A 25322-nucleotide genomic window follows, 5' to 3' on the forward strand; every position below is an offset into this window, starting at 1 on the left:
CATATCTATGATTAGTAAGATTTTTAGAGCTTTCGGTGAAATTTTGAAAAGTTACGATTTGTAATATTTAATTGGCCTAATTTATATATCTTTAGCCCTCTTGTGTTCTTCATTCTTGTTGGGACTTGCTAGAGAGTGAGTTAGAGAGAGAGGAAAAGAAGATTCTAGGATTTTGTTAGAGTTTCAAAGGGCAAATCCTAGATTGAAGCTAAGTTATGAAAATTTACTTGAAATCTTTGTCTTTAGCTCATCTTTGGCATGAAATCAAAAAGAAATTAAAAATTTTGAGCTAGGGTTTTGGGTTGTGTAATGGGTTGAACTAAATGCAAGAAATAGAACCTTAATCTCTTCATTTTTGTTTGATTTGAGTTCAATATTATGATATATCCATGAATTAAACTTTAGTTGTTTCATACAACCAAGATTTGTTGGAAGATTCACCATGTTTATATATGTTTGGAGCTTGAAGATGTAATTTATGAATATATGAAATAGATAAGACCATGAATCTAATGGTGAAACAAGGTTGATGTGTTTGATGTGGAATTATACCTAAATTATGCTAATATATCATGTTTTGAGTAAGTTTTGCATTGATTTGGGCATGTAAATGAGTTTAGGAAGTTTGCAGTTTTGTACTATTTCAGGATTGTCTGTGTGTATCGAGATCGCTTGTGCGGCCATGGGTTTCGCATGAGTAAACCATGAACCAAACCTGGACAAACCGTTTTGTGCACTTGAGCGGCTTGAACTTCCGCACGAGTGACTCGAGCTTCCACATGAGCGGAGCCAGACTGATCGAGCGGTTGGATTGGCCGCACGTGCGGCTAGACAGAGGAGAAAGCCCTGCTTTCTTGTGTTGGAACTCCCAACCTCCGGAACGCATTCTCAACCTTATTTAAACCATTTTGGGAGTGAAATGATGATTAGAAACTCACTAAAGAAGGTTGTGAATTATGAAAGATAAGTGTACGATTTGAAACAAATGATTTATTGAATATGTGCATGACATGTTTTGCGTAGGTCATGTGCCGGAGGAAACACGCAAGATTAAACACACTGTGAGCAATAGTATTTTAAAGATATGATCTTATAACTATTTACTTGAGCCATGAAAGGCGATTTGTACGGATATTATGTTTTGATCAAAATGAATGAAGTTTGTAAAAGTTATATCACGTGTGCAATGTGGACCTAAGGTCGTTTTGTTTATGCTATGATATATTTGGGCCTAAGGCCATTCTGTGGGACCAAGGTTGTTCTATATAATATGTGGGCCTGAGGTTGTTCTGTATAATATGTAGATCCAAGGCCGTTCTGTTAATATGTGGACCCGAGGACATTTTGTACTTATGTGGGCCTGATGCCATTCTGATATTAATGGGCCCAAGGCCGTTCCGTATTATGATTATGGATATTGTGAGAACTTTATGATCATTTATTTACACTGTTTACTGTATTATTACTCATTGAGCTTCGCTCACCCAATATTATGTATGCACATATAGGTGATCCGTTGGATGGAGCCCACCCTTAGAGTCAGCTTCAGGAGCTATTTTTATGAACTTGTCGAGTTATGCCTCCGAGATGGAATTTTGCCTTTGCCTCCCATTATGCTTTGACCTTATTCTGTTTTTGTTATTTGATCATGGGATGCGTAATCGAGATGTATAAAATTTCTTATGATACTTATATTTTTGCATGGGCATGTAAATGATGTGAATGTGTTATATTTTGCTCATATTGGCATAACTTAATGGACTTCTTCGTTGTTGTATACTTCTGCTGATGGCCCCAATATTATAATTATTCTATATGTTTGTATAGGGCCGAATGCAATCAAGTGATTACTGGCTGGTTATAACCCAAACTTTTAGAGGTGGGTTTGGTTCATGACTGAGTGGTATCAGAGCATGAGTTAATATCTCACACACGAGTCCATTTAAGCAATAAAAAGTCTAGAAAAGGTTTAAGTTGCATCCATAATGCATTCTTAATCAGGTATGACATGAAAATGTGCATTTATAAATGTGACTTATGTGCATATTATCTTTGAAAGTTATAATGCATGTTCCTCTAGATATGAGAACAAGGGTGGGAGACGGGGAGGAATCAACCTCCGCACGACTTGATAGAATGAAGGCAATGATTATGGACATGGCATAGGCTTTTAGACAACAACAACAACAACAATAGCAACTACTACAACCACTAATGCATGTGCCACCATCTATAGTGCAAGACCACCAAGCTGACGATCGAACTATTGCACTTACAAAGGAGTTTAAAAAGATGAAGCCGCCATTGTTCAGAGGAGGAATTGATCCACTAAAGGCGGAGGCATGGGTGCTCGGTATAGAAAAACTGTTTGAAGTCTTTCCATGTATGGAGGCACATAAAGTCTTGCTTGCTGCTTTTATACTCGATGATGAAGCACGCTGTTGGTGGATGCTTATTTGAGACAAACATTAAGGAATAAATTGGGCTTAATATTTGAAAATCTTCTATGAGAAATACTTCCCACAGTGCATCCGAGACAGGAAGGCGTTAGAGTTTGAAAACTTGAAGCAAGGAAATAGAATCGTAGCCGAGTATGAGGCACAGTTTACCGAGCTAGCCCGTTTCGTGTAGCATATGGTCGATACGGACTACAAAAAGGCAAGGAAATTTGAGGGAGGACTCCGAGACTCCATTCTTGAGAAGATTAATGTGTCGAAGGTACATAAATACGTGAATGTATTGGATAGGGCCATCATCGGATTAAAAGGAAAAAAGGAAGGGTTCTCATGGGTATGAGGGGTCAGCGCCCTCACAAAACAAGAAGCAAAAATTGGGAAGTTCCAGCGCTTTTGGTTCTACTCGTGATTTAGCACCAACTTGCTCCGAATGTGGAAAGAGGCATGAAGGAGTTTGTTACCGAGCAACCGAGGCTTGCTTTAAGTGTGGGAAAATGAGATATATGATGAGAGATTGCCTTATGTTTGGGCAACAAAAGGGAAATAGGCCAACTGCTAGTTCAGCTAGTTCCACTCCTGTAACAAAGACCCTGGCAAGGCCTACTACTTCTAGAGACAATGTTAGGCAAGGGAGACTATTTACTTTTGTTCCGAGTGATGTTCAGAATTCAAATGTGGTGGTTTTAGGTACACTTTCCATCAATGGCCAACCTGCTCATGTGCTACTTGATTTGAGTTCTACCAATTCCTCTGTTTCGAAAACATTTGCTCCTAACTTGAATAAATCTATGGAACCCTTGAATTATGTGTTGTGTGTGTCTCTACCATCTAGGAACTATATGTTATGTGTTTCTATTTATCCTACATGTGAGCTTTTACTTGGAGATATTTCATTATGTGCTAATTTGATGTCTCTTGATATGGTGCACTTTGATATAATTTTGGAGATGGATTGGTTAGCTAAGTATCATGCAACCATTGATTGTGTGTCTAAGTAAGTTATTTTCCGCCCACCGGATCAACATGAGTTTACTTTTGTAGGACATAGGGTAGCTCCTCCACCTTATCTAAACTCGGTTATGAAAGCTTGTAAACTACTTCAGAAGGGTTGTAAGGTTATCTGTGTAGCATTTTGCATGTAGAGACAACTGATGTGGGCATTGAAAATATTCCAATTGTTAGTAAGTTTTCAGATGTATTTCTTGAGGAATTGCCAGGGGACTTGATAGATTGTGAGATTGAATTTGTTATTGATATTGTGTCGGGTACTCAATCGATTTCAAAAGCTTTGTACAAAAAGTCTCCGGCAGAAATGAAGGAATTAAAAATACAATTGCAAGAATTGCTTGACAAAGGGTTCATCCGGCCGAGTACATTGCCATGGGGCGCACTGTAGACACCCCATTTTTGACTGTCCTTAAGACTTGGGTGCCTCATGTTGAATACTTGATGATGAAATACTACGTTGTACAATTGTTCAAATTCCTCAGCAAAAGGGCTTCAGTTTTCCAACTCTAGGGCCTAGAACCTTGCACCTCCTTTGGACCAAAACCTAATTTTTTCTAGCCTGACCACCCAGAGGCGTGCTGGCCAACAGGTGGCCAGCTGACCGAAAATTGGTGGCCGATCGTCCCCTACCTGGCCGACCGACCAAGTTTCTCGGCAGAACAGATATTTGTTGCAACTATCCCTCCCATGTGCATGCACTGCACCAACTGGATCAATACAAATATTTTTGAGATAGCAACCAGTTTTTCTATATATACTTGACCAACCCTTATGCTTTTAGGTTAGAAAAAATTACCAAAGCTCAAATTTTTTTAAATCTCTCTCCCTCAACATCTTGCAATACACATACGCTACCCAAACACTTCCTAAACCAAAAATTTGAGGCTCCTTGCTGAGGTTCTTGAGCTAAAATTTTAGCTCTTGAGGGTGATCACTTGTGGGTTTGTGAATCAAAGAGTTACTCCTCTTCAAGAGGTATAACTTTGGCCATCCTTACACTACTCCTTCATTCTCTTTTCTTGTAGTTTTTGTACTATTTTTGGACTGTTTTTATGGGCTGAAACTTGTGACTTTAAGCTACCAAAGGTGGAGGGGTTAACCACCCTTCTTTGAACCTTGTTCTCTAAGCTTTTGTCCTTGTGTTTCCCACTTCTTTCTCAACTTTTGGCCACTGATTTTTAGAGTTTTAAAAGGCTAAAATATGTGGTTTTGAGGTTCAAAAAGTGTAGGGGTTAGCCACCCCTTCTTAGGCTTGCTTACTAGCTTCAATTCTCTCTCATTTTGCATACCTTTTCTAACTTTTTTCAAACCAATTTTAGCACTATTTTTGGTGTTTTTAGGACTATTTTGATGTGTTTATTTATTTTATGCTTTGATATTGTGCTTGTATTGTTGTAAGTCCTCATAGATTTGGTGGTTTAAGTCTTAAACACCAACCTATTTGAGTTGATAGCTTTTATTTCATAGTTTTCATATGCTTACACGTGTAATAACCATCTCTACAGTTGGTTTTCTTTCCCTTTTCTCAAGAGTTGTTTCAAACAATTGATTGTTGTTTAAGGCATGTGAAAGAGACCTTCCTTGCTTAATGGTTTAATCTCTTTGGAGGTTCATTACCAAGGCATTACATCTCTCTCATGCCAAGAACAACTTCTTGTTTGATACTTCTCTTCCTTAGTGGATGTACTTATCACTTTTGGACAAAATGGTTAAAGAATGGAAAGGTAATAAAAATGGCTAATAAAATAGGACTAAAAGAGGCACAAGATGATAAAATTGAGTTGGGTTCAATCAGATGTTATATTGAATCCATTTAGTCTTGAGTCATTTCATACTCTTTAGTGATGATAATGGTTCAAGAATCAATGTCTACCACTTGTCTTGAGATAACTGCACGATAGAGAGGAGGTTTTGTTGGTCTTTTCTTTTCAGTCATTGAGCCTTTGTCCCATTAGTTCCTATATCATCACGCAACAACCTTGCGATGATTGATGATTTGCGGACCGATTATACTCTTCTCTTGATCAGTTTCATAATAGGAAGAGACAAAGAGGATAAACATCCCTTGGAAACACTTTTTTTTTGCTCTGTTTCCATTTTTTTGCAGTAGGGCAGTATCAAAAATTAGTGGCCGCCCGACCACTCCTTGAATCCGGCCAACCACTTTCCTTGGCCAGTCGACCACTATTTGTTGAGCAAATAGTGGCATTTTTCTTGCAAAACAGAGCAGGAGTTGAGGCAAAAACAGAATTATTTTTTGACTGCGGACAGAACAGAATCATGCAGCAGAACATAGGCGTTTCCCGGAGGATATTCTCGTTTGGGTATTCGCGGCTCCTTGTCTCCCGTTATAGTCCTTTAAATTAGTTTTAATACTAATGTGTTGTAATTAATTAGTTAGTTTATTTCAAATTTGTAATAATTAGTTAAATTATCTTATTAATTTCGTGTGGTAATAAGTAGTTAATTAGGACATTAATTCGGACCCTCTTGTGTGAGGGTAAATTATAATATTGTGTATGTCTTCTAACCACTATTTGTTGCTCCCTTTTATTTACTCGCTTATGATGAATTGCATGAAGCATCATATTTTTCTTAGCATTTTCCATGACTTGCATCCATTCATTTTACATACATAAGGGTTAGTCTCATCATACTAACCAATGTCAATTTCAAATTCCTTACTCAAATACGTGATTTGTCTCGAATTGACTCACATGCCATACTAGTAGTCGTGCCTATTAATTGCATGCTGTATGAGTTGCATTAGTCATGGTTGCGTTATTTAGGATCATGCATTTTTTCTAACTATTTAATTTTATTTTTGGCTTGCCTCGACTATCTAGGGTAAGTATTTTTTGCATTAGAATATTGTATGCGTGCGATTGTTGCCATATCAAGCATGTTTACCATGAGGCTTGGTGCTTAGTTGATATACTTGTTTGAATGTTGGTGGATGAAGGCTTTTTTACTTAAGTTGGGATGATTTGATTAATGTACATGTGAGCTTTATCTTTCAAGTTGGCGCATATTCAATCACTTTTCAAAATGAACATGAAATCAAGGCGTTCCAAATTTCGCGAATTTGTTTATGCTTGTGTGCATCACATAGTAAAGATAGCATAATAATCGGAACAAGAGCATATGGTGTACATAAAAATCACATCATGATTAGTAGAGGTCGATTTTTGATCTGGTGTGTGGGGTGCTCGATTCATAACCTTCCCCTTTCATACCTAAGTTCCCGAGCTGAGACACTTTAGTGATGACGGACAAGTGGCCTTTGGCACGAGTCAGGAGTTTTTTAAATTTCCTAAAAATATTTAGGTAGCGACTCTGAAAACTGGCAAAACAGTCCATTTTTGGCATTTTTTTATTAAAAATTGATTTTCCAAAGATTTGCCGAATTTGGACTCTTTTGTGTTTATCTATTTCACGTTGCACTTGTAAAATCAGAATCAGAACCACGAGAGTCTGAACTATAGGGCTATCGTATTCGAAGAGACTAAACCCCTCCGAAGAGCATGATAAGCAAGCTACAGTTTCTAGTAACTCTACTGGGAAGTTTAGAGAACTTGACCTGAACTTCATGATGTGATATTTTATCTACATATATATGTTCTTCACATTGCATTTGCATTGGCTCTTTAAGTCACTTTGTTTTCCATTTGTTATTCTTGGATGGCTTGCTTAAGGTTTTCCGAAAAAGCTTGCTAAAAGGCTGGCCGGTTGTGGGCTCTGCCATGTTGGAAACACAACCCTCGAATTTGGATTACCGCCGTACCGTTTGATCCTCCTTTCACTTCTTGGTGTTAGGTGTGAGAGATATATTAGGTTGTCTTGCTGAGGTAGCCCTTTTGACCAATCGACTAGCTTCATATAGTAAAGTCGTAGTGACTGTTCTAACATAGGACATGATGCTCACAAATATGTAAGATTTTGTGAAACTACTTGCTTGAAGTGGTGAAACCCTGGATCATGTCAAAGCAAGGACAAGGAAACCCTACCTCTTATAGGGGTGTTTTGAATGCTTTTGTGGAAAATGTGAAATATTTGGCAATGTGTAATGCAATCCTGGGAGAGTCTTAATCTTGAGGCAATTCTTTTCAAACTTGAGGTCATATCAGAATCATAATTTGGGTCAAAATCCAGGGGTTTGTGTTTGATATGGGTGAATTTTCAACAAAACCAGAACTAGCGCTCAAAATTGTATGTTGCTTTGTTTTGACCAACATACCTGGTATCCTGATTTGATAGAGCATTTGTTTTTAATGCTAGGTTTGTCTGAGTTAAAGAAGGAGCTGTACCTAACTCAGCAAAGGCCCAGTCCATCCAATCCCAGAAAATAAAAACCCACTCAGCAAATGTCTAGTTCATCTGATCCCCAAAGGCCAGCTCAGAAAAGATCCATCGAATGCCAAAAGACCAATGCTAAAAAGCCCAATCCAGTCAAAACTGTTTAGACTAATCCAGTTCAGATACATCAAGTATAACGGGGTTGAAATTCTTGTTAGTCAGCTTTTAGGTTACACCCATCCAACTCAGTAGACTTGTGATGACACAGAGTCTAGAAGAAGTTGTGGCCATGATAACGGCCCTAAACCAGGGAATTGCCATACAGGATGAGACAATTGTTGAAATGCAACGCCCATCTGAGGCATCTACCATATATCCAATCCCGGGCCCCCAGTTGAACTTTGACCCACCTCCGCCAACTGAAGATTTGCAAGGTCCAGGTCCTCGAGAAGGGCTGGCTCAAGCTCGAGTTTTCAGACCTTTGGTGCAACCTAATGAGGGGCTTCTTCCCCTGGATATTAATGATCTCGACCCGTCCTCGTTAAAAATAACTAACCTTGGGATGTAATCCAAAAAGGCATAGGGAATTAACTCCATTCCTAACATTGAGGATAGGTACACTGAGGCTGTTGTAAGGCTCCCAGACAGATTCAAAATGCCACACATTAACCGTTTCGACGGGTCTGGAGATCCTATGGTACATATCTGGCTTTTCTTGGATATTTTGAAACTGATGGGTCTTATTGAGCCTCAGAAACTCTCTCTGTGTGGAAGAACCATGTCGGGTATAGCAGCCACTTGGTACGCCAAGTTGGAGGATAAAGTGAAGCAGAACTGGAAAGAGTTGGCTGAGGTGTTTATAAATTAGTATTCTTACAATACCCAAATTGAAATGACCACCCAAGAGCTTGAAGTAACCCACTAGAACCCTAAAGAACCTTTTGTGGAATTTGTTGCAAGGTGGAGAGCAAAGGTAGCACAAATGATAGATCGACCTTCTGAGAGGGACCGAGTGCAAATAGTGGTGTAGAACCTTGAGCTTGATATGTTACAAAAGTTAATAGTCGCTCCACTGTTCACTTTCAAAAATTTGCATGAATTAGGAGTTCAGATTGAGAGCGTATTTAACAAAGGAATTATTCTTAGAACAAACGAACCAACAAGGTGCGTGTTTTCCAAAAGTAACAATGCTAGCAATAGCACTATTCCCAAACCCACAGAAATCAATACCGTTGCAACCCATCCTAAAATTGCTAACCCCTTTGCTAATACCAACCCACAAACAGCTAGCCCAACCTCAGCTCAAGGCTAAACTTTCACTTTCCTCCATATGAGCCTAACCAGCGCCCTAAAGTCCTAATGGAAAAAAGGTATCTCAAACCCCTTGATCCCCAACCTCTTCCTGACCCACTCCCTGCTAGACATAACCCCACCAAATATTGTGTGTACTATCAGCAGCGCGATCATGGCATCGATCATTGCTACCACCTTTGTCATGAGGTTCATAATCTTACCGACAACCAGATGATAGCTCCACTTCAGAAACCCAATGTTACCACTAACCCACTTCTCATCCATGACTAAGTACCTCATCCTCACCTTAACCTTATCCATACACTACCTTTTTCCTTTGACCCCAGTATATATATCACTTCATCCCATCTTCCTAAGCCAGAGGTGTTCATTGTTGAAAGTACCGATTTGTGCATGATGGATACACCCACTCCGGTTTGAACACACCAAGAGCGCCAAATGGCTGAACCCACTGCTACTGAGATGTTGAGAATGATTGAAAACCTTCAAGGAACGGTGGCAGATTTAACCTTTGGGGTTCCGACCCTGTCAAAGGATTCTCTAATCTTGGTAGAAGCTAAAAGTGGAATAAGCCAATCAAAAGCAAACAGGCCTTGCCCAGATATAGCCGTCCAACTCTGTGACAAGGCTGAAGCAAGTAGCAAAAATGAGTCTGGGGTGACTATTAACCCTTGTGCACATCTCCAACGGGTTGTCGAAGTTCTGAAGACCAAAGGCCTGAACCAATGGCAAATCTTTACAATTGTTGAAAGGGTTGTAAATGAAACTTTCGCTGTTTAACACACTAATGCTCAAATGGGGGTTACTCACAAGTTGGTAAACAAAGGAAGGCCAAACAATGAGGAGAGACGCTTTACCAGAAACACCCCTCCTGAGTCCAATCCCAAGCTCATAAATACCCAGCCAACACCTGCCAACCCATTTGACAATGTTTCTAAACCTGATGCTTCCTCCTCCCAAAAACGAACCTTCGCCCATCTCCATATGAGCCGAACCTATGCATTGAAGGTACTGATGGAGAAAGGATATCTTAAACCACTTAATCCTTGATCTCTCCCTAATCCTCTCCCACCTAGACATGACTTTACCCAATATTACACATTCAATCAGTAGTAAAGTCACCATACTGATAGTTGCTTTCGTCTTCGCCATGAAATTCAAGACTTGATTGACAATAAGGTCATCACCCCACCTGAAAATCCCAAAGCTGTCAATAAACCTCTCCTTGACCGCAATAGATTGCCATCCCATAACATAAATCCCATCCATGGCTTGCCAACAACCTACCTTGACCCTAGCTAGCACATCATACCCACCAATGAGCTCAAACCCATTGTGTTCATTCCTGAATCTTCTGGTTCCAGTCTGAGCAAAAGAACAAAATCTTTGAAGAGATGGAAAGTTTACTCCATTTGGGTGAGTTTAAGCTTGATGAAGTAGTGGGCTCTCTACAGATCCCAGCACTAATGGTTAGAATGATGGACCTCAGTCTTAGCTAGGGAAATTGTCGAAAGCACTTGCAAAGGACCTTCTGAACTAGGGGCATGACGTGAAAAAGAAATTGTTTTGGTCAAAAAGATGTGTGGGGACAATCGGGGTAATTGTGAGACTCAATCTGTGAGACTCAGTTTGAAAGTTTGAAATCAATCCTGCCGGGTGTGGATGTTAATGCTGAATTAAAGGCGGGTTTGGACCCTCCTATGGGCTACTTGAAGTTATTTTTGAAGTCTGTAGATGAACTTGGAGAGTGAAAACCCCTTTTTGTCTCAAGGATGTTGATTTTGTTTTGAGTCATGTCTTGTAAATAGTTGAGTTGTGAGTTTTATTTTCATTGTCATTTGTTGTGTTGTTACGTTAGTTGACTCTTTTCCTTTGAGTCGCTCTCGTGTACCCTCGGGCCTTCGTATTGTTGTTTAATAATAAGAAAGCAGGAGTCAAGTTTTTGATCATTTTATTGTGCCTATAGTAATTCATGTGCGATCTTTTTGAAAACATAAAAGCTCCATTTTTTGTTTTATTTTTAATGAGATTCCGTTAATAAGCGCGAGTGTTGAGAAGGATCCCCTAAATGGTTTGAGTGAATTCTGGATTATCGTCATAGAGTCCTTCATGATTTTGAAATTTTAACCTGTTTTTTTCGTAAAACTTGTGAAGATAGATTTAGAATTGTGCGCGGTATTCTACACTTTCATAGGGATTCTCTTTGCCGTTAGGCGATCATTTTGGCAAGTAGATTAGACCTACAAGTACAAGACGGCTTTTAGACCTCACCATCATAGAATTTGTCCGCCTGATGTTTTCATTACTTTAAAAAAGAAATGGATAAAAGAAACCAAAAAGAAAAAGAAAAAAAGAAAAAAAAAAAACAAAAGAAAGACAAAAGAAAAGGAAAAAGGAAAAAAGAAAAAAAGTCAACCATCAAGCTAGGGGTATCCATTGGAATGAAATCAAATCAATTGTGAGGAAGGGAACTTTTTTCTGAATCTGGGGAAGCCAACGTGAGGAAGTACCACATTGCGAGAAGGGCCAACTTTGAAAATGGAGCAAAAGAAAGGAAGAATGCATGCATAAGAGAATAGAGAACCAAGCTCAAATTAAGGCGAAACCAGTTCCAGTATTAGGGCAAGAATGACTATTGATCAAATTTACCGCAAGTGTTGTAACACTATCCGTGAGAGGCTCACTAGGCCGAAAACCTGAAAGGGAAACCCAGGCAAAAGTTAGAGTATAAAAATAAGAAATCAAATAAATAGAGCTTGCAAGGTTGAAAACCCTAAGGGGCAACTTTGGCAAAAGTTAGAGCGTAAAAGGAGAGTGTCAATACCAGAGTGAACCTTACTCATGAACTACGTTGACCTGATTCCCATTCTTGTGATACATAGGCAACTTCATCCTGAAGCTCGATCTCAACCATATCCATCTTATTCATCTCAACCTGATCATCTTGCTCAATTCACGTCGTCAGCTTCGCATCAATCCATGAGGGTAAGAAAGAACTAGCTTTAACCAACGAGTAGAGTATTTTTCAATACTTGAACTTATTAGTAGAATCTCTAACTTGAGCATAAAAAAGGAATCGAAAATCAAGAATCGAAATTGAGTTTTAAAGGGACTATAAGCAATACTAGGGGCACTCACCTTGAGTCTTTTTCTATTTTTGAGTCAGTTGTGAGTTCTGTTGTATCATGCCCAGTATTTGTTTCAGTCTACACTCTTCATCGAGTCACCATAGCATATATGTCGCTCAAAAATGCTCTTCATTGAGTCACCCTGGCATGTCTGTTGCTCAAAGTTTAATAGAGTCGGCAACTGTTCCAGGATTTGATGATCCCCATCACATGTGCCTGCATAATGTTAAAAAGATGGCTAGTGATTGGACACTAGGGGCACTTTTCAGTACATCTGACCACGCCATTCATCGAACAAGGGGTATGAACCCAACCAGTGGCTAAAATTTTCAGTACATCTGATCCGGTCATCAATTGAATAAAGGGCATGGACCCAACCTTTCTCTCAATTCGCTCAAAGCCATTTGTTGGGCACTTTTCCTTGGGTTAGGCCCCATGATGATTCTGCTATGATTCAACTTTCGAAAGTTGTCTCTGACCATTTCAAAACTCTCTTGGGATCGCTATCTTCCCTCTGATTAATACATGTGTTTTGTATTATACCTGAGTGTTCTTACACCTTAGTTGATTTGAATTGCTTGATTGGTTGCTCTTGCTCTTAACTTTGTTTGTACTTCTAATAACAGAGTTTCGTTGGGTTACCTCTTTTGGTGTTTTTTAGTTATATTTTCAATAAATTGTGGCAAGTTGCCCAATATTTCATAAGGTACATGATGCGCTACTTTACATACTGCTCATTACCCTTGCATCGCACTGTTTTGTGCACCCCACATAGCACTATTTTCTGCACCCATATAGCATTGTTTTGTGCATCTTTCATAGCACTGTTTTGTGCATTCATCTTATATTGCATCTTACATAGCACAGTTTTGTGCATTCATCTCACATCGCACTATTTTGTGCACCCATATAGTACTATTTTATGCATTCATCTTATATTGCACCCTACATAGCATTGTTTTGTGCACCTTCCACAGCACTGTCTTGTGCATTCATTTACATCGCACTATCTTGTGCACTCTGCATTGCACTGTTTTGTGCATTCAACTTGCATCGCACTGTCTTGTGCACCTTACATCGCACTATTCTGTGCACCTGTATCGCACTGTCTTGTGCAACTTGCATCGCACTGTTTTGTGCATTCGTCCCACATAGCACTGTTTTATGCACCTACATCGCACTGTTTTGTGCGCCCATATAGCATTGTTTTGTGCATTCACCCTGTATCGTATTGTTTTGTGCACCCATATAGCACTATTTTGTGCATTCACCCATATCGCACTGTTTTGTGCACCTTGATCATACTATTTTGTGCACCTGCATCATTGTCTTGTGTACCTACATTGCACTATCTTATGCACCCTGTATTGCACTGTCTTGTGCACTTTGTATCGCACTGTTTTGTGCATTTAACCCATAGCACTATTTTGTGCATTCAACTCACATAGCATTATCTTGTACACCTCACCCGCACTATCTTGTGCACTCTCTGGGTCTAGGAGACTTTAAATCCTCTAAAGGTGCAATTCCTTTGGTGTTTGTCGTGCCCGAACGTCTTCAGGTGGTCTGGTATAGCCACCTGACTGTGTTTGCTGTGAGTTCCTAGGAGATCAACTGAGATGGTAGAAAATAGAGTTCGGATGGCTGAGGCCTAGAACGGAAAGGTTTGGAATTTCCAAGAATAAAGTCTAGTTTAAATACCTAGGGGTGTATCCTCGGCTTGAAATCTGTATGGCAACCTGTAGACACCCCATTTTTTACCGCCCTTAAGACTTGGGCACCACTGATGTTTTACTTGGTGGAGAAAGGTGTGCAGGGCAAATGTTCAGTTTCTTCGGCAATGAGAGAGGCAAATCCTTCAAAACACTTTGTTTAGGGGTTTGGAGTTGAAGAAGAGAGGAAAGGAGAGGAGAAAACTAGTTTGGGAGAAGTTCGGCATGAATCTGGGTAGAAGCAAGTCGAGCAGCCCTCGCTGAATCGGGCTTATCTGTCTGTACACTTGGAGTTTAGCTATGGGGCCACCACCGTCGGAAAGCTTACTTTTGGGGCTTCATTTTGCACTCAAGAATCTCCCAGAGCCAAGTCCGGGTGGGGGAGATATGATTGGTTGAAGTTGGGTATCATCTTGGTTAGATCGAATCTGCGCGGCTTCACCAAAATGGGCATAACTTTTTCCACAGGAGGAATTTTAATGCAAGGTTTGTGCCATTGGAAATCTAACTTCCGGGGCTTCAATTTGGACACCCACCGGCCATTTTTTGACCTTGGCAGCATCTGTCGGCAATCTATTTATCCGACCGGAAATTTATTGTGCCGACCGACAATTTATTGTGCTGACCGGCCATTTTTGCTGGTCGACGACCTTCCGGAGTATTCTACAGATTGAGTGGATGCCAGCTGTGCCAGCTGGAGGGCACAGACTGGATCCTCCATACACGTGTATGGAGGATCTTTGCTCTTAGTTTGAAGCTTCTAAGAGAAGCTTTAGTCTCTTGGCTCTATAAAGGAAGCTCTCCTCTTCCTTATACTAGGTTAGAAAACCAGCTGGGGCATTACATACAATCCTCCATATATCTATCTCATCTAAGCCTCCAAACCCTAAAATCCTTGCTCCATTTGCACTACAACCCATAGCCCCACCCTTCCATCTTCCATTCCAGCAGCTGGAGGTCCTTCTTCAAGGCCTAGGAGTCACCAAACTCAAGCCAAGAGGCTATCAAAGTTTGGTCTTCAAGGGTGAGTAGCATTCCCTCTCTTTTGGGCTTATTTTTGTATCATTCCTTAGCCATATATGCTTGCTGTTTTGAGCTTTGACCCTAACTGGAACTAGGCTTATTTTGAGCCCCCTTTCACTTTTGTTTAAGGGCCTCTCACTGTTTGAGGCCCCCTTGATGCACTTGCTTCATTATCCCTCTTGTATGCCATTATCTTGTGTAGTATTTTTGGCCCATGTATAAACTGTTTCGAGCTCTATAATGAACTGAGAAGAGGCTTATTTTGAGCCCTTCTTCAACATTGTTGAAGGGCTCATTGCTGTTTGAGGCCTCTATCTCCCACTTGCCTTTATAACTCTTTTTTGGCCATATTTTTGCATGATTTGTTAGCCTATTGTGCTTCTATTTTTGGGCTCTTTTCAGAACTTAAAACAGTCTTATTTTAACCCCCTCTTCATGTTTCATTGAGGGTCTTTTACTGTTTGAGGCATCCTCCATATACTTTGTGTTATATCTCTCTTTTTGGCCATATTTTGCATAGTATTTTTGGCTTGTATATATGCTGTCTTGGGTCCGGCCACCAACTGTAAAATGCCATGTTTTGGGTCCCTCTTCAACTTTGTTGAAGGACCCTCTTGAGTTTGAGGCCAGAAACCTTCACTTGCTTCTTTGTCCATCTTTTGGCCCATTTCTTGCATGAGAGCTTAGCCATACCTGTGTTTGTTTTCGGGCTCTTTTCAGAACTGTAAAAATCATATTTTGGGCCCCTCTTCAACATTGTTGAAGGGCCCTTATCTGTTTGAGGCCTGTAGCTGTGATTTGCTTCATCAGCTTGCTTTCGGGGCCATTTTTGCATGCTAGTTTAGCCCCATTTGTGTTTGCTGTTTGGCCCTGCTTGAAACTGTAAACATGCTTGTTTTGGGGCTGCCTTGAATCTTCCTTCACATGTCATGATCAAATAATGCATGCTTTGTATAGCTGTAGGCCATTGCGTGTGCCTAGTTTTGCATTTCGGGTCTCATTCCGTGCATCGGGTGTCATTTTGCCATCTTTCGGGGCTATTTTGCATCACTTATTGCCCCTGAAATTTTCATGCTAGTATGCCATTTTCCATTCTTTGTCATGTCTTGTTAGAGTTGCATACTATGCCTTAGGTTTGGTCCTCGGTTTGCGTGCATACGTGCACGCGTTTCGAGAGTCTCATTTTCATCTCATGGCCACTGATGTGGGTGCGGCTGGGGTCCACTCACATTGGTGTAAGTCCATCTTGCATTGTGTATGCCATGTTTCAATGCGTTGTGCATGTTATGTTGTTAGCATTGTGTGTGCCATGTAGTTGCATTGTATGTTTGTATGTTTGCTTGCATGCTTAGGTCGCATGTGCATTGTTGTGCATTGCCTCGCCTCTTGACCAATCATGATAGAGGTTGGGGCCCTTTGATGTGTTTTGTACTTGCATTTCATTTGATATGAAAGTTGTAAAACTTGGCCTCTTAGGCCATCATGCGTAATTGATGGCCCGAGGGTCGAGGGGCATACTCCCTTGAGTCCATTACATGATTGGGAGAGTGGCCATGCATACACTTGCTTGAAATTCCATGCCATACACTGTCTGTTCTTGTTGCTGTCAAAAAACCAGATTCTGCAGGAACTTTCTGTCGATCGGCAATCCTTCCCAGGCCGGTAGCTTCATCAGCAGCCGATGGATATTTTCAATGGCCGGTGGACATTTCCTTCAGCTGATGGTGTTCCACAGTGTTCAGGGGACCTATCCCAGAACTTTGGCAATTTTCAGAGAAGTAGGGCAGTGTAAACAGAGGCAGCAGTGGTATGGTACGGATTTTGCGGGCGAGACGGGTTCGAGCATACATCATTCGCGCATCCCGAGGTGAGGGCTGTGGCCATCTTTCTTTTTTGCATTCATTCTGTTAGTTAATTAGAAATTCTGTAATAATTAATGTGTTTATTATTCGGACTGTAATATTTATTCGGACCCTCTGCGCGAGGGCAATGTTGTAATAACTGTGAGTGAGTGTGTGTATGTCTTCCAACCCCACGTCTTTCTTCACTTTTATTTACCTTCTTATGATGGTAGATTAGGGCATGTTTCAATTAGCATGCAGTATGATAGCATATTTGCATTCATACATTTGCCTTACATGCACCGGGCTCGGCGCATCATTCTAACTGCATTTGTATTTCAATTCCAAATTGAATACGTGTTAGTTGCAGCATTTCACATGTCATTGTAGATTAGCCGAGCCTATCTTAGTTGCATCTTGCATGTGTTGAATTAGCCATCTTAACATGAACTGGGATCATGCATATGATTATTAACTAGTTTTTGTTTTGGCTCGGAGTACTCGGTAAGCATTTATGCTTTAGCATACCGCATGCGTGTGAGTGTTGCCATAACAGCATGATTATCATGAGGCTAGCTGCTTATGTGATATAACTGCTTGAATGCCTGTGGATGGAGGCTAAATTACCTAAATTGGGATAACGCATTAAAACTGTGAGCTTTAAGCCTACTAGATAGTGGCAAAACCATCTTTTCTAAAAGCCCACTCGAGGGTGGCAAAACCTGCATTTTAGCCTACTTGCGAGTAGCAAACCATTTTCAAAACAAGCATGAAATGTTTTGTTCCAATTTAGGCGATTTGGTCTATACTTGTTTGCTGTGCGCATAACATAGTAATTCTAGGCTAATAACCGGAATAAGAACACATAACGTTGTCAAAACTGGATATCATGGTTAGTAGAGGCCGATCTTCGGATCGGGCGAGAGGGGGTGCTCATAGCTGACCTTCCCCAATCGTACCCAAGTTCCCGAGCCGAGGCAACTTTGGTGATGACGGACATGTGGCCTTTGGCATCGAGTCAGGGTTTCCTAAATTCCCCCAAAATAAAATATTTAGGTTGCGACTCTGTATCTGGCAAAGCAGTCCATGTTTGGCACTTCTTTTCAAAAAATCTATTTCTCAAAACGATTTGCCGGATTTGGACTCTTTGGTTCAGATTAAGAACCGTGACACAAATTGAGTCCGAACTGTAGCATGAGGCCCACGGGCGCGTCTACACAACCCCATAGGTTGAGGTAGCTTGTATGCGCCTCAATTCTGGATACTAAACCAACTTAATCTGTCACCCTATTGAAGAATAGGGAAAGTTGCAAACATAGCCGGGGAGAACAGTAGTACCCATGGTTTGGAAGCGTAAGATAAAGGAAGAAGTCCAAAAAACCAAGAAGAAGAGGAAGATCCCTAGCAACATAAAGTGAGACCTCGCCAATTACCCCTGCAAGGCACTACTTCCTAGCTGCTACATCATATCCATTATCATCTATTACATTGCATATAGCATCTATCGCATGCATCTATTCCATTATCCATTATATCCATTTTATCATACCATATTATTGCCTACATCCTTTTAATGTTAAGCTTAGTTTGGCATATGCTCATACCTTTCCTGCGTTAAAGCATAACTCTGCATGTGTACATGCTTATTCTACAAGAATTGTGGTCTGAGGGTTCTAGCACCTTTTCTGTGTTAGACGTTGTTTGGTTTGTGTCCATGCCTTTTCTAGGTAAAACGTAGTTTGACCTGCGCCTCATATTCACTTCATCTATTGCATCCATTGCATTGTACTTGGTCTTGTTCCATTTCGCATTTAGGATCATTATCTTTCCCCAACAGATTATTCCTCACTTATATCATACCACCCAAATTACTTGTACTCTTTCCGCGAAATGCATAGTTCTGCATGTGTACGCGCTTGTTTCGCAAGAATTGTGGTCTGAGGGTTCCGACACCTTTTCTGTGTTAAACGTAGTTTGATTTGCGTCTCCATTCCTTTATGGTATTTGTATGTTTTGCACTGCTTGTGCTTTGATTATTTCGTTACATTGTGTATCATTTGCATATTGCCCCTGAACTACGCTGGTTTGATTTCTTGTAAAGGGATATGTAGGCAACTTTCGAGTTCAACCAACTGCATCCGCATTTTACTTGTTCGCCCAAGTCTTACGGCCTTGTCAAAATGGGCCATTTCGGGCTTTGGCATTCACTCACGTCATTTCATGACTTCGAGCTCTGTTAAAGAGGGACAATTGTAGACACCCCATTTTTGACAGCCCTTAAGACTTAGGTGCCTTAGGTTGTGTTAGTAATGGGCGCCCATGTGGCATGACCATTTGAATTTGAATTTGGAATCCTATCCAAATAGTTTTGAAATTGAATTCAAACCTATTTAGGATAACCACTCAGGATACAGATATTATCTCTATTACTGATATGGATAGATAATAATAACAAATTATATATCTGGTATATGGGTTATGGGTGATTTAGAGAGAAACAATGTATGATCTGTTTCTACCCATATACTGACTCTCTCCCAAAAACAACGATCAAGTCTTTTGCACTGTGATTTGTGTGGGTGATATTCAATCTGTGATATCACTTCACTGCTAGGTTGGCTTATCAGTTTCTGGAAGCACGTGATTTATCCACGAGGTTCTATCATCAAAAAGGTCGCAATATTCAATCTGTGATATCACTTCACTGCTGGGTTGGCTTATCAGTTTCTGGAAGCATGTGATTTATCCACGAGGTTCTATCATCAAAAAGGTATGATCTAAACATTTTATCCGCTGCATGTTTTGTGTTTTGATTTGCATTGGTATCAGAGCCAAGTTGATGGGTATTTTCGTGCTTTCTTTTATCATGTGTATATTTATAAAAGAGGTAGAGATCCAAAATATTTCATTTTTATGATCATTAATGTCTTTTTTAAGAGCATAAATGATTTTATTTTGGAAAATGGAGTCTGACAGTACAAAAATGGGACCAGAAAACACCCTGGAAGGCGGCGCGTGGTATGCACGCGCCACCTGACGCAGTGAGCCGCAGCCACGCGCTCCCACGCGCTGCCACGCGCCCACACGCGCCAGACGCCCTATAGACGAGCTTGCACGCGCCATCACGCGCGCGTCAGCGGCGCTGTCCACGCGCACGCCGTCCGCGCCTCGCACGCGCGCCGCGTGCTGGAGCCGAGCGCCGAGCCGCGTTTTAAGCTGTGCGTCGAGCCACTCCGAGCCGGTGCTGCGCCGCGCCGCGTTGAGCTGACCCGCGCTGAGTTGCGCTGAGCGGCGGCGAGCCGAGCCGAGCCGTTTTTTCTGCACTGGCTTGGCTCTAAGGCTCTGTTTGTTTGTTTTTAATTCTGAATTGCGTTAATTGGCCATAATTTATTCGTTATAGCTTTGTTTTAAGCATGGTTGGTACCGTTAGACTCAGAATTAAATTTTATATCTTCTGTAAAATCTTGAAAATTTTATGAAAATAAAAAATATTTTTCCTGAAATAATAATGCATTATTTTTGCTTTTAAATGCATCTGGTGTTGCATGATTAAATTTCTGGGGCTGAATTTTTTATTGTAGACTATTGATGTAGTTTACTATTTACTGGTATAGTTATAGCATTTTATCAGATTCTGGAATATTTATTTCTGGTTTTATGTGTGTTTATTAGTTATTTAAAATTCCAGAAAATTCCAGAAAATACCAAAAAATTCCAGAAAATTTCAGGATGATGTACTTTCTGTTTTGGCATAATTTAAATATTTAATACAACATATTTTTTTTAGAGTTTGTAATATGTTGTAATTAGAGGAGCATGATTATTTATTTATTATAATTTCATTATTAAATAAATATAGCCTGAGTTATTTGTAAATTTACATTAAGATGCTATTGTATGGAATTTATCATGCTTTGTATATGCCATAGTCAGTGGGAGGTTATTCGGTTGAGAGAAATCTTTGTTGATTAACTCCCGAAAACCAATATTTTGCGCATAAATTAAATTAAATTTTGGATAATTGTCACCTGTGGCGCAAGAGATGATTACGAGCATAGCGGATTTTCGATCTTGCGACTTGTGTAATATTCTCACTATTTAATTTAGATTTTTGCGGCAAAATTATATTATGCTAATCAAATTAATCCTAATGCGAATTTCTCTCTAAATTGATTTAGCTTATGGAAGTTAATTTGGTTGACCTAGACTTAGTAGAGATGTTCAAATGTGAACAAACTAATCCCATTCTTTAGATGAGCAAAAGTCTTGGAGACTTTAGGTCAAATCTTAATTGAGCCAAAGTAAGGAAACATGACTCAAAGTCGCCGTGGTTTTGTTGCCTTGTATGGCACAATAAAAACTAATGTGTGAGCTATGGTTAGCGGTATACTACGTAGTTTTTGGTTGGCGAGTTTTGGAGTTATGAAATTAGTTAGCCCTCAATAGATCTGTATATGATCTTGACTGTTGAGCTGCACGGATTGACTTTGTATTTTGACTTGTAAATAATGTTGCATCATTGGATGAAGTAACATTCAAGAGTCACGTCATCCAAGAAATGTGAGCTTAAAATTAGTCATTAAGTGTAAGACGAGTAGCCAGTATGAGCAGTGTTTTGCTCTCTATCCAATTATTGGGAGTGGATGGAGCAAAAAATTTCATGCACTATAAGAGTGTGCGTTGAAATATCACGTGAAGTTAAAAGATTAGCGCTTAGAAGCTGCAAAATCTATTAGCATTGCCGACTTGTCTTAGTCTGGACACTTACTGTTTCCACACTTGAGTGTGAGACATGAGGAGGGGCTTCTTTGTATGATTCCTTAGCTAGGCTAACGTTTTTGAATAACGTTTACCACTAAGCGCAAACGTTGCAGCATAGTAATGAAAAGGTCAAGGCTGACAAGGTTGTTATGACTCTAAAAAATTTGATGCATCGCTTGTGAGAGCATTGTGTTGAATTAGACTCTTCAGCCTAATTCGCGCTTAAGTTACTTCAGGAGCTGTCATAGATTAATAACTTATTCTCTCCTTCTAGTGGATAGTAGAATTAATTGCAAGTAACTATGAAGCGAGAAATAGATATGGAAAGAGGAGTATCGTCATCTTTCAACTAGATGCAGTAAAGTGTACGGAGAATAAAATTGACTTGAAAGTGCAGGGGATTAGCACTTACTAGTTAAATTTGCGACTTAGGCGCACTTGATATCTCCATAACATCCCTTTTATGATCTAGTGAATATGACTTAGTCGTGAGTCATTACCTAGTTGGGCCTAAACCTTTAAAACTTGTCTTTGAGAACTCACACATTAAGATGATTGGAATTAGTTTATGACATTGGTCATGAACCAGTGGCTTATTATACTTAATCACATTAATGAGATGATGACACGATGGTTTGAGTAGGCCTTCTCGCGCCCACTCGCTTATGACATCCTGCTCTCATGTGAATGTGTAACTTTGTTCGCAATGGGTGCGCACAAGTAAGTAGGAAAGCCGCAGAAGGTCATTTGTATTGGCGCATTTAGTCCACTATGATATTTGTGACTAGATATGTGTGAGGGTATGATAGCTAAGCCTCAATCTCGACACATTTATAGATTACGATACGCATCTGAGTCAAGACTATTTGATCTCCCATAAGTCAAAAGTTTTGAGATGATTTTTGACATTGCACATATGAGGTCGAGATCAATTAGATAAGAGCTTTTGTGCTTTTAGTTTTTGACCAAGGTGGCGAGTATCTATTTGAGTTATTTTTTTAGAAAACTCTGTGAAGAGAAAAGGATGCTTAGAAAATTGATTATTCCTAGTACTCAACAACACACTGGTGTAGTAGAGATAAGGAATTAAATATTGTTAATGTTAGGTGGATAATGGCGCAAAATGTTTCCCAATTGGGAATTGCACTAGTTTGTTGCCTATATCCCTAACTAAGTGCCCTCCATATCAGATTTTACACTCCATTTTGAGTAATGGGTTAGCAGAGAGCCATCTATGGGCGATCTGTAACCATTAAGCAGCTTATCTTTATTCTACTTCTCATAAGATTGCGAAGTTAAGACCTAGGGTTCTATAGCGCATTATTGTATGCTGTCTTGTAAACACAAAGGGTCGTGTGGCGCATTATTGTATGCTATCATGTAAACCCTCCGGGTCATGTGCATATAGGTAAGCAGCTTTATGGTAGTGTAACAAAGTCACAAAAAGTTTTCTTAGTAAAGGTGACGTGAATAGAGTTTTGGAACTCTATAAGATAGAGAATTCTAAGCATAGCGCTTTTATGTAGCCTAGTTGAGAATGGAAAAAAATCTCCAATATCCTAGGGACAGTGGGAGCGATGTGCCTACTAATGGATTACTCCATTAGAGAAGAATACTCTACATTCTTAGTTGCGTGGTAGCAAATGTGAAAATTTTCCACGTCATCACTGGGTGATTGAGAAGGAAACATTCATGATTGCTCCGCAAGATGATAAAGAGCCTAGGATAATGCCAAAGGCTCTAGTCCCCTGTTTTAAGAAAGTGGATTAATGTTCCGCAGTTTAAGACAAAGTCTTTGAGGATTAACTATTTTTATAGTTTGGTTGACTTTCCATTATGACGCAAAACTGTTATAAAGTTATGCGTAATTTGGATAGTCATTGTTGAGGCATAAGGCTCGCTAGATACTGAAAGGTCGCACCATTGAGGAAAGTGTAGACCATGAGAAGACTTCCTCCTGGGGAGTGAGGTTATTTTGACTAAGGCTATGATTGACATAAATTCGGAACAATGATTTGTGGACATTGTGACCCGATTTCTCATTAGAGAATTGGATAAGTAGATCCGTAGGGATTTACCTTCTGCTTTTATGGTGAAAAGTTAGGAGCGCAAAAAAGTTTGCTAGTTCCAATAAATCTTTTACAGCCTAAAGCAGTTATCCAAACAGTGATTCTTAGATTTCGTCAAGCCATGATAGGGCAACGATGATCGATGAAGACCACTGAGGCATGATCAATGGTCCAAAAGAAGTTTTTTCCTTACTTAGTCATTATGAGCCAGGAATTTATAAGGTTGTCGCCACCTAGGGTGGGCAGTCCTCTATTTTAGATATGATGGACATGGGTGATGTAATTTATATGCTCGGATGTACGATCCTTAGGGATTGTTTTAGGAAAATTCTTGGTTTGTCTTCGATGACTTACATAAGCAATATCCTAGAACGATTCTAGATGCAAAATTGCAAACCCATTGACTTACCTATCAGTACAAGCCAGAGCCTTAGCTATTGAGTGAATCCTCGGATTGTCTTTGGGAGAAACACATGACCTATATTCCTTGATCTTTTCTTTGTTGTGGGAGCCTAAAGTACGCTATGTGGGCGTATTCGGCATGATAAGTGTTATCTTTGATAAATGGTTAACTGAGTTGTTTAGACATTGACCTTGCTCATTAGACTGTGGATAAAATGCTTTACTAGAAGCATATTAATTTGCTCCTTGTAAGATTCAATGCGCTAGTTGGGCGCATCTGCGCTAGTTGGGCGCATTAAGAATGAACGCAAATTGGTCGCCAAAAATATCTTTAGAGAGGTTATTGCGCAAGAGGTAGTGATCTTAAATCATTTCATGTGAGGCGCACATGGTGGATTCCGTTGTATATACTTATCGCAAGAGGTGCTGATATGGCTTATGTTTGGAATCTATAATTGCGCAAGCTGTGGTCATTTTTTTTAAATCGATCACTTATTTTGAGATGATGGGATGTTGACACTATTATGGTTTGTGTCATAATGATTAGCAGATGATGATGTCAGCAGGCAAGATTGGCTCACTCACACGAGCAATCGCCCTTGGCGCTTAGGAGCGAGCAAGGTTGAGACTAGTGGTTTATTTTTATTTGGAGCCAAGAGAGGCTTAAATAATCCACTATGCATGTCGCCTTGGTTGTTACAACCAAGATGAGGTCGTGTTAAGGACCAAACATGGATGTTAGTACCCACTTTCCATGTTGTGCCTGTTATGATTAGCCAGATGCGAGATCTCATTTGGCGCCTAGAAGGCGAGCAAATAGAGAATTCAGATTAGGCGTTAGAAAGCGACTAGACTAATATCTGTACGGTGTATCGAGTATGACATCACTCTTTATGGAAGAGTTACTCCACCGTAGCATGTATTCATACTATATGTGCTTGGCGACCGAGTAATGAGGTGAGAGAATGGATCCCTGCTTCCTCACCGTGTGAGTCTTACGTGTCATTATTGATATGACTTTCATTTATGTACCCTTTTGTGACTTTTGACTATGTCATAAGGTAAGGGGTTGATGTTCTGCTACTTTGGTATGTTACCTGCGGTCATGCATGATTCGGCCTTAAGGGATATCACTGGGAAAGCGGTCAATCCTAAACTAAATGGCATGAGTGCAAAGGGAAGATCATCTAGTATTACACCACTGTTGTATATTCACTGCCGGCAACTCATATCGCTCTGTATGAGAGGCGAATTGAGTGTGAATATATTGCAAGAATTAAGAGGGTCAAACATGCTCTTTTTGAGAGATTAG

At 40.1% G+C, this 25322-nt stretch overlaps 1 protein-coding gene across 1 annotated transcript; it reads left to right on the forward strand.

Moving 5' to 3' along the window:
- Positions 1-2950: 2950 nt before the first annotated feature.
- On the forward strand, positions 2951-3852 carry LOC145820085 (uncharacterized). Its single transcript, XM_082914665.1, has 2 exons — positions 2951-3411; positions 3585-3852. Exons 1-2 carry the CDS (start codon positions 2951-2953, stop codon positions 3850-3852), a joined length of 729 nt encoding a protein of 242 aa, XP_082770791.1.
- The last annotated feature ends 21470 nt before the right edge of the window (positions 3853-25322 follow it).

This window comes from Camellia sinensis, chromosome 1 (genome assembly GCF_055761805.1).
Source record: "Camellia sinensis isolate YWXY chromosome 1, ASM5576180v1, whole genome shotgun sequence".
In the NCBI taxonomy this organism is placed as follows: domain Eukaryota; kingdom Viridiplantae; phylum Streptophyta; class Magnoliopsida; order Ericales; family Theaceae; genus Camellia; species Camellia sinensis.